Source organism: Oryzias latipes, chromosome 17, assembly GCF_053564925.1.
Source record: "Oryzias latipes strain Hd-rR chromosome 17, Olatipes_Hd-rR_3.1".
NCBI classification, from domain to species: Eukaryota; Metazoa; Chordata; class Actinopteri; order Beloniformes; family Adrianichthyidae; genus Oryzias; species Oryzias latipes.
The window spans coordinates 17,060,737-17,072,984 of NC_136253.1; the positions used below are offsets into that span (position 1 = coordinate 17,060,737).

The 12,248-nt window shown below is 55.1% G+C and overlaps 2 protein-coding genes across 3 annotated transcripts in view; one reads left to right on the forward strand and one right to left on the reverse strand.

Moving 5' to 3' along the window:
• The window catches only part of LOC105356170 (uncharacterized), a 185,780-nt gene that overhangs the window by 126,097 nt on the left and 47,435 nt on the right, over positions 1 to 12,248 (forward strand). The window lies entirely within an intron of this gene.
• LOC144986756 (uncharacterized) lies at positions 5,269 to 8,185 on the reverse strand. Its single transcript, XM_078934752.1, has 2 exons — positions 5,629 to 8,185; positions 5,269 to 5,517 (listed from the first exon to the last, which is right to left on the reverse strand). Exon 1 carries the CDS (start codon positions 7,952 to 7,954, stop codon positions 7,424 to 7,426), a length of 531 nt encoding a protein of 176 aa, XP_078790878.1. The 5' UTR covers positions 7,955 to 8,185; the 3' UTR covers positions 5,269 to 5,517; positions 5,629 to 7,423.

Consider the following 12,248-nt stretch of genomic DNA (forward strand, 5'->3'; position numbering starts at 1 on the left):
GCCACGAGCGCTTAAAACCTTGCCTCCCCATATTTGTTGAAATGTCTTCAAACAAGAATTTGTTATGATAATGATCCTGCAATTCCGTCTGCATTGTCTCGTCGCCCCACAGACTTAAGAGGCATTTAACCTCATCATCGCTCCACCTTGTGGACTTTCCGACCTCCATCACTCTTGTGGCACACGCAAATGCACACAGTCGATTCGTTCCTGATTTATTTCCACATATGAGAGAGGCCTGTATCCGACCAGCCTGCCTCCTGAGCGTGCCTCTGTCGATTCGTTTCTGATTTATTTCCACATATGAGAGAGGCCTGTATCCGACCAGCCTGCCTCCTGAGCGTGCCTCTCGCGACAGACGTGGAGCTCCGAGGCTGTGTGGCTCTGGTTGCGAAAGGCTCCAGCCTGCCCCCACCGAGAGGAAGTCTCCAGCCTGCCACTGAGTTGGCCTCTCCTGACAGACTCAGCTGTGTGGCTCGCGTTGCGTAAGGCTGCAGCCTGCCTTTGACTTGGTCCCGCCTGACACAACACTCCACGCAGAGCCGCTCGTGCTTTTGACTTTGACAAACCCCGCCTTTCCGTCGAGCTTCTCGTTCCGTCCGACGGGAGCGGATCGGCCTGCGGGCCGCTCTCAGACGATGTAGGATCCAGCCTGCCTCTCGGTCTGCTCCCCCGCAGGCACGGGCCGCGTGTGTGCCTCAGACGCGAAAGGCTCCAGCCTTCCTCTGCTTCGGCCCCCCATGACAGCTCTGTGGTGTGACTCGCCGCAGAGCTGCTTGTGCTTTTCCGCTTAGGCCCGCTCAGGAGGCAGGCTGGAGACTTCCTCTCGGTGGGGGCAGGCTGGAGCCTTTCGCTGGCACGACTCACACTCCACGGAGCACTGCGTCTGTCACGAGAGGCCCGCTCAGGGGCAGGCTGGAGACTTCCTCTCAGACAAGGAACACTCCACGGAGCTCTGCGTCCTGTCAGGAGAGGCAGACTCAGAGGCGGGTTGCAATTGCTTCAGATGTTTATTTTTATTTTTTATTTTTATTTTTGTTTTACAGCTAGAGAAAAACCTTTCCCAAAACGAGACAAAGCTCGGCGGGGTCTCTGAGCCTGCTCTGAAGCATCTCTGTTCCCCGTTGTACGCCCACAAAAACAAAACACAAATCTGGGTTTGATATTGTTTCGCTTATTCGTGTCTTTATTTTGTATATTTTACAGCCTGTGACAACTACAAAGAATAATTGCAAAAGTTTCAGGTGTTCGACCCACTCTTGGTGCTCGTAGACCCAATTCTTCTGACCGACTGGGGGGTCCTCATGGACAGATACAGGGCTGGGGTGGTGATGCATTGCATGTTCCTTGCGGCCAAGCTCACGTTGGTCACCAGGAATAATTTCAGCTGATTGTGTACCAGGGTTTTAGTGAGAGAGTAGTAAATGCTGACAGCGATCCAGGGAGTCCAGCAGCAAACAAAAACTATGACAGTGAGCAATGAAAGGATGTAGGATTTTGCAAGGGGAAGCTGTTCTCTCTTTAAGTGAGCCGACCCCCTTCTAACATGTCTTCGCACAGTGAAGAAGATTGCGCCGTAACAAGCAGCCAGAATGATGCAGGGTGCGATAAAACAGATGGTCATCCTGATCCACGTGATGACGAACCTTTCGCTCGGGGAATAGGTGTCAGCGCACAGCGTAATCAGACCGACTTTGAAGGTTTCGTGATTGGATATGTTCACCAGAGCTGACACGGAGGGAGGAATGGCACACACCAGGGACAGGAAAGCTCTCCTCGCCCACTCTCCTTTCACCCTCTTAAGAGAGGAGAAGGCAGCTTTTCTGAGGACCACCCTGTTGTATCTCTCTACACTGATGCAGACCATCATGAGTACCCCGTATTGCAGGCAGAACTGTGGAGGAAACAAATACGCAAACAAAAAAAAAAACCAAAACAGGTAATGAGGAGGGATTGAAGAAAGCAGAGGTTTTTCATTTGTCCGGATAGAGAAAAGAACAGGAAAAAGCAAAGGCGACTCACAGTTATCACCCCCTTCGTGGCTTTGCAGACGACATATCCGAAGATCCATTCTTTGGCCATGTTCTGCATGACCCACAGCGGCGTCGCGGACAATGTGCCTATGTCGCAGAGCCCGACGACCACGAAAAAGTAATCGCAGCGCGAACGAGCCTTCGGAGGTCTGCACAGCCGTAATCCCAGGTTTATCATGCAAACGTTTACGATCAAGCCCAGCACCATCACCGCAAAGTGAAGCATGGGTACCACACTGAACGCGATCGAAGAGTGAATCTCAGAGGACGCGTTGGTTGGTGACGGGCCAGTAGCATTGTACGTTGTCCTTTTGCCAAACATCGTCGCAGCTGACCTGAGGGACAGTGAACACTAGCACAGACAGAGAGACGTACGCTTGTGGTGCTGAAATAAGCTCCTCTCTCCCTAGCTCCAAGCCCCCGACTTAGACTGCCTTGCTGTATGGACATCCAACGGCGAGCCACACTCCCCCCACCTCACTCAGTCTCCGAACGGAGCAAACGGAGTACGGCCGACTCAGCTCGGAGTCGGACCTCAGCGTGTGGAGCCAACTAGTTGGCTAACTCTAGTTCCATAGCTGCTCAAAGTCTTGCGCTCTTGTCTAGGCGATTTGTGTGCCTCTTGCCTCAGTCGAGACAAGCGAAATCTCGATAACCTATTGTGCGAGCGCTGGCTGTGGCCCTTAGAAACCTGGAACTCGATCTTGAGCACACTTTACACTCATCATGGAAGTTACTCAGCAGACGTACGTGTCGTGTCCCGCATTGGACTTTGGTTTGGCAGCGACAGACACGAAAGACCTCAGAAAAGGCTTGGAGGATCAGCTTCGCCTTCTCGACCTGTTCGACTCAAGCGCAGGACTTGACCGCTTTCTGTTGTCATCTTCCGGCTTGTTTTGGGAGTACCGAAATCGCAGGTCAGAGGCTGCTGGCTGGTTCGCGGACAGTATAAGGCGACTGAACGTCGACACCTCAGACGTTCGTTCACTGTTTTTGGGCTCGTTGAACGTCATGGACAGATACGTCGCCACGCGTGACACTGAGTCCGAGCTCGTGGAGCTTTTGACGAACTCGGAAAATGTCCGAGCGGCCTGCTTCTCGCTCTCTGCGAAGATGCACGCCACGTGCTCTCAAATCGATCTGGACGACATCTGCGTCCGCAATCGCGTCTGGGCCAACTCCACCGTCAAATCCCAGCCGGGGCCGAACCTGACGGTCGCCGACGCATCCTCTACTGGTGAGGGGATACTGAGAGCGGAGAAGGACGTATTGATCGCTCTCGGAGGAGCTGCGTTCCCTGTGAGGGAAGAGGACATTGTGCGTCTCTTGGTGAGGTTTCTTGCGCTGAAGCGTTCTAAGCGCGTTGCATTCCAAGAGCCGCTGAGCGCGCTCCGAGAGCCACTAAGCGAGCTCCGACCAACTGACGTCGAGCCGCTTGCAGCGCCGATCTCTCGAGCCGTAGATTTGCTAACCAGGGCGGCTTTGGACATTGAGCTTAAGACGCGAGTGAGCACCTGGCAGCTCGCGGCCGTGTGCTCTTTAATTGGGTTCCTGGATGTCAGCGGAGCTTCGCCGGACGAGCGAGAGCTCGGCGAGGGTGGGCTGATGGCGCTGTTCGATAGCCTGCGGCCGGGATCATTGACGCAATCCATCATCCGCGAGATCGAGGCTTCATTGAACTCACGCTGTTTGGTGTGTGGATCGGGGGACCTCCATCTGCTCGTGGCTAGGAGCCTGCTGAGCGTCTCGAAAAAGACTTGTTCGAAGTGCCGGAAGGGTAAAGCTCGAGGTAAAACTCCCCATGCCCGTGGACCCAAAGTCCGCGGAGAGACATCTACTACCCATCATTCGACCAACTCCCCTAGGGCTGCGTTGCTCACGTGCCACGAGACGATGATGGGCTCCCAGTGAAAATGCGCTCGTGGACTTTGGTGGAGCTTGGAGTCCTTTTTTTTGCACTGTATTTTTGTGTGTGTGTGTGGGTGTGTGTGAGTGTGTCTGTTGTGTACCCGAGCAACAGATGTAGAAAAAAAAAAAAACGTGTCCCTGCTTCACAGAGACTCTCTTCCAATGCGAAACCTGCCTCTTCACCTTAACCGTCATCGATGCTCCGTCCGACGAGTAGGCAGTATAAAATGAAAGTGACCCAGAGAATGGAATGGATACTGAGGAGGAACCGCGTCGTGTCTCAGTTTCTGTAGAGAAGATGGCAGGAAAGGAGGAAAATTGGGTGGACAGACTTCAATCCTTCGCAGATCAGCGAAATTTAACAGTCGTGTACGACACTATAATTTCAAGAGACGACGACTTCGAGATGTACAAATGTAGTGCGCGGCTTTTCGCTGAGGGCAGCGTCAAGGAAGATTCCCTCGCCCTAGGCATCGGACCTCAAAAGAGGTTGGCAAAATTAGCCGCAGCCAAAGCTTTGCTATTGGGGGTGCTGAAAGAATCCGCTGCAGACAACGCCAAGCTCCCGTCACTGGAGGCTACGAAAGATGAATGGGAATCGAAGCTTGTCGCTAAGTTCGCAAGTTTGCCCACTGCGGAGAACTACGTCGGCCGACTGCAAGTGCGTATCCTATTCACGTGACCCAATGCCGCTGTTTGTGCATGAGAAAAAAAAAACTCTCTTTGCGTTCACAGGAATTATGCCAGAGGTACAACTGGCCTTTTCCCACCTACAACTTCGAGGAACTCACACAAGACCAGTGGGTTCCGTCCGGCCGATTTCGTTGCTTCTGCTCAGCATTTGCGATCTTTTTAGACGGAGCGACCAAGGTGGATGTGCAAGCGACAGGTAACAGCGATGTGACACTGTGATTTGTTTTCCCTCAAGTTTTTGGGTTTCAACTAGGGCCGTTGTCTTACACAGGGACCGGTGAGACCAAGAAGGCAGCTAAGGCCGCGTCGGCAATGGGTGCGCTGGACGTCGTGAGACTTCTCGTCCCACTGGTTGAGAAAACCTAGAGGGGAGGTTCGCCCCAATGTATTCAGAGTCTTCTCCGCATCACAACTCAACTCTGTCTCAGCCGCCGCTCGTGGACCGGCCTTGCACTCGGAGTCTGGTCTTCATGGCTGCCTGCTCTGCTCATCGTAGTGGCATACCTTTTGTGTGTTTTCTGCCCCTATGGCAAGAAGCGCAGACGATACGGCAAGGTGTCGTCTGTTGCTTTGTAATTGTTGCAGGGATATGGATGAAGTTGCTTGTCCAGAATAAAACATCACTCGAGCATAATTTGGATCTGTGCATTTTTTATTGTGTCGACAGCTTGACATTGTGAACACACTAGTTACAATGAAAAAAAAAAAAGAAAAAAGAAAGAAGAAGAACTGTCTGCAGCAGGATCTCAACAACTTGACATTGTGAACACGCTAGTTACAATTAAAGAAAAACAATGAAGAACTGTCCACAGCAGGATCTCAGCAAATTGGCCTCGTTGTCTTCTGGGCTGCTCCTCCTGCTATCACTGCAGACCTGCGTAAACTAGGAGAGATAAAAGGGTACAAGTTTCAGCTGTGTGCAGCTTTCTTTTTTTTTTTTATTTAACAAAGCAGACAAACAGAAGAAAGAAGGAAAAAAAAAAAATTCTCGCACCCCTTTAGCTCTGCCTCACAGAACCGAGGGGTATTTCTCATCGATCGGGACCTCCAGAACTTGGTCTGAGCGACTCAGGGCTGCGGGCTCCGGGCTCTCTGCCACTCTTCGCTCTGCACCCCGGCAGTTGCAGGTCTCGACGGTCTCACGCCAATTCGACAAGGTGGACAGTTGACGTTCGGTCGTGGGCTGGTACACAGCACCGACCCGTTGAGCGTTGGGCTTGTAGATGTTCCCAGCGGGCCTTTTGCAGAACCTGTGCATGATGAGCACCAAGCCCAGCACCATCAAAGGCGCTGCGACCATGGTGTATGCCGCCCACTCGTTCCGTTCGTACCACCACCAGAAACTGTAATTTTCATTCACCATCGTCTCATTGTCCAGCGAGTGGACACGGGGCAATTAGTATACCTCGGCTCAGTCTGGGTTCGCGTCACGGAAACTACGATCGCAACAAAATACCTCTGACGGCTTGCGAGTGAGAGCCGCGAGCCCAGAGCCTAACCCGGTCGCCGATCGAAACGCGTCGTCGTTCCGGCTGCGGCGCTAGGTTGGATCCGACCGCTGCCCCAAGTATCACCCCCTCCGAGTCATGTTTGAAAGCGGCAGTTACCCGGGCTCAACAGAGTTTCGCCTTGTCCTCCAGACCTCATCAGAACCTCGCGCTCAGCCACCCGGATAGAGGGGAGCAACGATGACGGACGACTCAAATCGCGAGCTACCTCCGGAGAAGTCTCCGGTCATCTCCGCAGCCGCGACCGAAGTTGACCGCGAGAGCCTCGAGGCCGTCGGCACCCGAAGCGGGACGGGATCCGGAGTGAACGACCTGACCTGCTCGACTGCCAGAATTTCTGCAGATGAGAATACGACTCCCCTTCGCCCTTTGCGGGGAAGGACGGTGCAACGCTCGCCTGCGCCGACGGAACACGATGGCGAGCGAATGGGCGGCAGTCAGAGGGAACCTTCGCCTCGGAGATTCCCGCCCTCCTCTTTTTGTACCCCTGTGGAGCAGCCCATCCCGAGGCACGGAGTTCCTGCGTTGAAAACGAAGATTCCCCACAGCAGAAGGCGGACGAAATCTTCTGACTGCATCAAGAAAAAACTTTTCAGTCAGCGTAACGCACACCCCGTCCCGTTGTGATCACGGCGCTTGTCTTGCTTTATCCCCTAACACAATTGTTCTCTCTAGCGTTGTACGCTCACTGTTGTGAATTAAACAGCATTGAAAACCTCAGCTTGTCCTGTGTCTGTTATTTGTATCGCATTGGGGTTTTGTGCCTTTGTCATATATGCGAGGGGCGCTTAGGAACACACGTAGGCCAAAGCGGGGAGGAAAAGTCAGAGCCTCTAGTCCCTTAGACCGAGAGAGAAGTGAAAACAGACAAAGACGCACCCAAGTGAGCTGAGAGACCACATGATTTTATTCAAGGGAGCACGTTCAACAACACACACTCATGTAGCTACATGTTCAGCACACAAGCCCAACAACTTGAGTGCGGATGTGTGTCACGGTGACAAGTGCATTGTTCGCGAGCTGTCAGGTTGACACGTTACACAGAGGGTGAAAGCGAGGCAAGACCACATTTTGGAGTTGACCGGTACTTTATTGATTTTTTTTACATCATCATTTTTCTCTCACTTCATTTCATTGAGAAGAACACATGCCGTGAAAAGTGTGGACCTTTCAAAAATGTATAACAAGCAGTACGTGCACAAGGCCGGGCTCGTAGGGGATGAAGTCGTTAGGTTTGAGGATGAGCGATGCTGCATCAGCAAAATTTTGTTGCCGCTCAAGTCAAAGCAGTATCAGGATACCCAGGGAGGACAATGTCAACAGAGTGAGGGACGAGACAGAGGGCTTCGTCGAGCCCCCCTTGGCCCAAACTGAGGGACTGGGAGGTTTGACGATCAACGTCACGGAGCAGTTTGAAACAGAGAAACTGTACTGCTCGTTGCGATGGCCCACGTTCGCCCAGCGGCTACATTCGTACGAGCCCTCGTATCCTGTTGAAATTGGCGAGATGAGTAGAGTTGAGTTCGAGCCCAGGAACTTGTGAGTGGCGCTGATGCTCTCCTCGAGCTCGTACTCCAAGGCAGTTCCGTTGTCCCGGATGTAAAAGAGTCCGCGCTTGGTCCCACGTACAACCTGGTACCAGGAGAAGGCCATGAACCTTTCGGGATTCTCACGCGGACAAGTCAGTGCGACCGCACACTCTCCCCCATCCGCGCTGACATGGGTGCCGTGAGCCTCGTCCGCTTCTCTCACCTCGTGGCATGAGCGGAACGGGACCAGGGCGGTGCACGCCAACACCGTCAGAAACAGCATCTTCGCGAAAGGCCCGGAGCTTCTCTATCCTCGTGTCTTTAGCAGAGCAGACCGCGTTGGTCGAGAGGAGAAGTGTGGCGCGGATCTTCTGAACGACGGTCTTATACCGTCCGGGCTTGAGCCTTCTAGCGTCGGCCTCCCGCTGCCGACAGTCTCCTCTATGGGGAATTCCGAGATGGGAAAAATGCCTCTCAACCTCATCGGACCCTGTGCCCAAACCTTGAGCCTCTCTCTCTCTCGAGCGTCCACCCGACAGCACGAAGGTGATTGCGTTCGGCTTGGTCGAGGGCAACAGGGCTCCGCTCCTCTGTGCGTTTGTCCTCGTCCTATATGTCTGCACCAAGCACAACTTGATTTTTTTTTTTACCCTCTGGAATAAACGCAACCGTCTGTGGTATCTGACTTGTGTGAGCGTGTGTGTTTCGGTCCCACATTTACTGTTTGCAAGCTGTTAGGTTGACAAATACACAGAGGTCGAAAGCAAGGCAAACCACATTTCTGAGTTGACAGGTCTTTTATTTCATTTTTTTTTACACCTTCATTTTTTCCTCTCTGACATTTCACAGAAAACGACATAAGCCATGAAACTTTAAACTCTTGGGCTGTTTGCGGCGAGCGGCAGGTGTCTGAAACGTCAGCCGGATCCTCACGGGTCTTCGAAGTACGTGGAGAGGTCTTTTTCCGAGTATCTGTCGCCCTCAAGCGGCCTGTGGTCGCAGCAGCTTGTCATGGACACTCGCGCCCAAGGGCAGGATTCTCCGGTTATGGCGAACACAGAGGCCCTGAAGGCTTCGAGGGCGGTGTAGTCGGCGTCCGTTATGTACTCCTGGAGCGCGTCCAGCACCATCCGAGCCAGGTCTTTGTTTTGCGGGTGAGGAAACCTCTCCTTGCTGAACATCCCCAACCAGGCCTTCACGTGCGGGGGCTTCACTCTTTCGAAGACGCAGGCCAGACCGTCCACCACGGCCTCCACCACATACACGCCTGGCATCCTCTTGTCGCTGTTGGTGTAGTGCTCAGGGTGATGCTGGTTGTTTTCATAGTGGTGCCTGAAGCCGATGTTGGCCATCGGAGCGGTCATGGTGGCGTGGTCCTTGTAGGAGTCGTCTGTCTTGCTCCCCGTCGGGCTGCCGCTCAGTCTGCATCTGCGCTTGAAGCTTTCCTCCAGGAGAGCCCTTGTCATGTTCACGGCCATGATGCCGGAGTACGCCACGTCTTCCACCTCGCTGGTCTTGGAGCAGTCGTGGCAGGCGATGTTTCTCACATAGTGTCGGTCGGCCAAGAGGTCCAGGGTGAGACCCCGCAGTTCGGACTCGTCGGCTCCGTCGCCCAGCCTCTTTGCCGCCCCGCTCCTGGTCGCCTGCTCGAGAGCCCTGGCGACCACAGCTCCGATCATGGTCACGACCATGTTGTGAGTGAGGAAGGCGACGTGGTGTTCTCTCACCGGAAGGTAGTTCGCCAAGGCATTTTCGAACTCCCTGTTCCAGGATTCTTCCGCACGAAGCACCTTCTGCTCCCTCAAAAGGGCTGCGTTGGCCATCACGTGCACCAGTTTGCATACCCCTTCCTGATCTTGAGCGGGCATAGTTTCGCAGATGCTCCGCCTGGCAGCTCTCGGGAGAATTCCTTCGAGCAAGCTGTGAGCTGCCCTACTTGAGGGGCTGGTCTTGTGCGAGTACCGGTTGCGTTTGGGTATCAGGGGCTCGGGTCTTTCCTCGTCATCGTTCTTGCTCGACCTCGAAGAGCGGGGTTTGGGTGTGGAGGGTTTTGAGCTGGCCATGGTTTAGCTTCTTCCCTGGAGTTCAGCGGCTGCAATGAAGGCGGCGGTGATGTCAAATGCGGTGGTGGCAGTAGCAGGGATAAGTGTCAGTGGTTTCAATTCGTGTGGCGAAGACCCAGGGAGGACACTGTCAACAGAGCGAGGGACCTTAAGAGCAGGGATTGCTGAAGATCGAAGTTACGGTGCAGTTTGAAACCAAGAAAGTGTACTGCTCGCTTTGATGGCCCGCGATCGCCCAGCGGAAACAGCCGTAGGAGCTCTCGTATCCTCTCGTAAATGGCATGATGAGCAGATTTGAGCCGAGCAGAAAGTGACTGGCGCCGACGCTGGCCTTGTGGTCGTAGTTCGTGGTAATCCCGTTCTCGATGCGAAAGAGCCCGTGCTTGGTCCCTTGTACATCCACGAACCAGGCGAAGCCCTTGAACTGTCCTGGATTCGGTTGTGGACAAGTCAGTGCCACCTCACACCCTTTCACATACTTCTTGTCACTGATGCCTTTAGCCTTGTCCGCTTCTTTCGCCTCGCTGCATGGGTAGAACGTGACCAGGGCACTGTAGGCTAACACCGTCAGAAACAGCATCTTTCCGAAAGACCAGGAGCTTCTGGGCGCGTGTGTCTCTCGTAAAGCTGACCGCGTTGGTCGAGAGGACGAGTGTGCCGCGGATCTTCTGGACGACGGTCTTATGGCGTCTGGGCTCGAGCCTTCAAGCGCCGGCCTCCCACTGCCGACAGCCTCCTCTTCGGGGTGTTCCGGGATGGGGGGAAGCATCCCATCAGCACTTCATCTTCACGATCACCAATACCAGCACGGGGCAGGTCACGGTCGACAAAAAGAGAGCCACCGAGGCTGCAGCGGTTCCGCGGACAGCCGCCTTCTCGCACTGCCGCTGCCTTAGTGAACGCTCGTCCGCCTTGGACTCCAGTCTCTTGGCGTAACCCTTGAAGGTGGCGTTCAGCGTCTCGACGGCTCGAGTCACGGACACCCCTCGGTTGAGGAGATCGAGGGCTGCGTTGGCTCGGGCTCGCATCTCGAGGACAGTCGCTCTTTCGTCCTCACCTCTCGCGAGGTGTGCTCCTGAGAGGGTCTGGGGTTCGCCTGCCACCAGTATCTCTATCGACCTACCCCTCCAGCTCTCTGCCTCGACCCCCTTCGTCAGGGTGTACGAGTTGAAATGGCTGTCGTAGCAGAGTGGCCCGAAACACGCAGACCCGCACACCAATGGACAATCTTGGCTTATGTCGCTGCCACGCTTCACTTGGCACGCGGATAGCGTGTCTCCGTCGACCCGTAGCGAGTCGCACAGGCCTCTCCGGTCGCATCTGGGTTCCCTGTAGCTGGAGCGCGAGTCGTTCACCATGCCCCTGTCCAGCCAGCACGTCCGATTTCCCGAGGACGAGTCCACAAAGGCCATGTACCAGCGGGACAGCAGCACGGGTTCCCACTTTTTTCTCTCGACGTCCAGCGCCAGCCCACCGTGGGTCGAACGAGAGAGGATCGGACGAGCGGCTGTGGGAACGTCCGTGTGAAACTCTGAGGGCGATCCGGGCGCGCAGCCCGTCATGTCGGCCCTCATCAGGCCCTGCGCGCAAACCGCCAGTCTCTCTCGAGCCCCGACCAACGCAAAGGTGACGGCGTTCAGCTGCGCCGAGAGCAGCAGGGCTCCGCTCCTCCACGCGTTCATCCTCGCAGCGAAGGCGCTACCGCTCAGCTGAGAATCGTCGTCGTTCTCGTAGTCTCCCTCGCGCTTTTTCTGAAATTTTTCCTCTGTGGCCTTGGCGGCCGCCCGGGCCTCTTCTATCAAAGACCTGTGGTAGCCCATCACGTCCACCGTCGCCGACGGCTGACTTCCCGAGTCGAGGTCCGAGCCCAGGTGCGCGTCGGCCAGAGCCTCGAGGTCCTTGAAGGCCGCCTGCAGCTCCCTCGCTGTCCGATACTGGCTGCGGACGGATGTGGACAAGGCGACGTCCGCGTCCCGCCAGCTACCAGAGCCGCAGAGGACGTCGCAGCCCAGCCGCTCGCCGTCGTCGGGCAGGCCTTGGCAAGAGACTTTGGCGCACTCCGGATAGTCCGAGGGAACGAAGAAAGTCAGATTTGAATTGAGGTAGAACTGGTACGAGAGGAACGTCTGACTGTCTCCCGGTCGCAGTATCTTCCACCTCCCGGGTCTGAGTATGACCCTTGGATCTCGAGGCGCAGAGGGCCCGCTTTCCTCCGAGCGAGTCGCCTCGGGACCCGGAGTCACGCGAAACAGAGTCAGGGCGACCGTAGAGAGAAGGCACGCAGCCCTTGTCGGTCGTTTCATTTCAGTTTCCTGTACCTGGGAGTCCGAGACCGAGAGCAGACTGCGCAAAGGGCCCCCATCGCGGCGGCATTGATTAATACGGAGACAGCCACCGCAGTCAAGCACAACGCGTAGGAGCGCTCCATTGCCAGGGCTCGACGCTCGGACACGACGCTTTCCAGTGCGTCGTTCTTTCGAGCCCGCCTCTCGAGCAGCGAAGCTTCGGAGCCCA

Bases quoted from the DNA above. Each gene is read 5' to 3' on its own strand.
- LOC144986756 (XM_078934752.1), bottom strand. From the start codon at position 7,954: ATGCTGTTTCTGACGGTGTTGGCGTGCACCGCCCTGGTCCCGTTCCGC.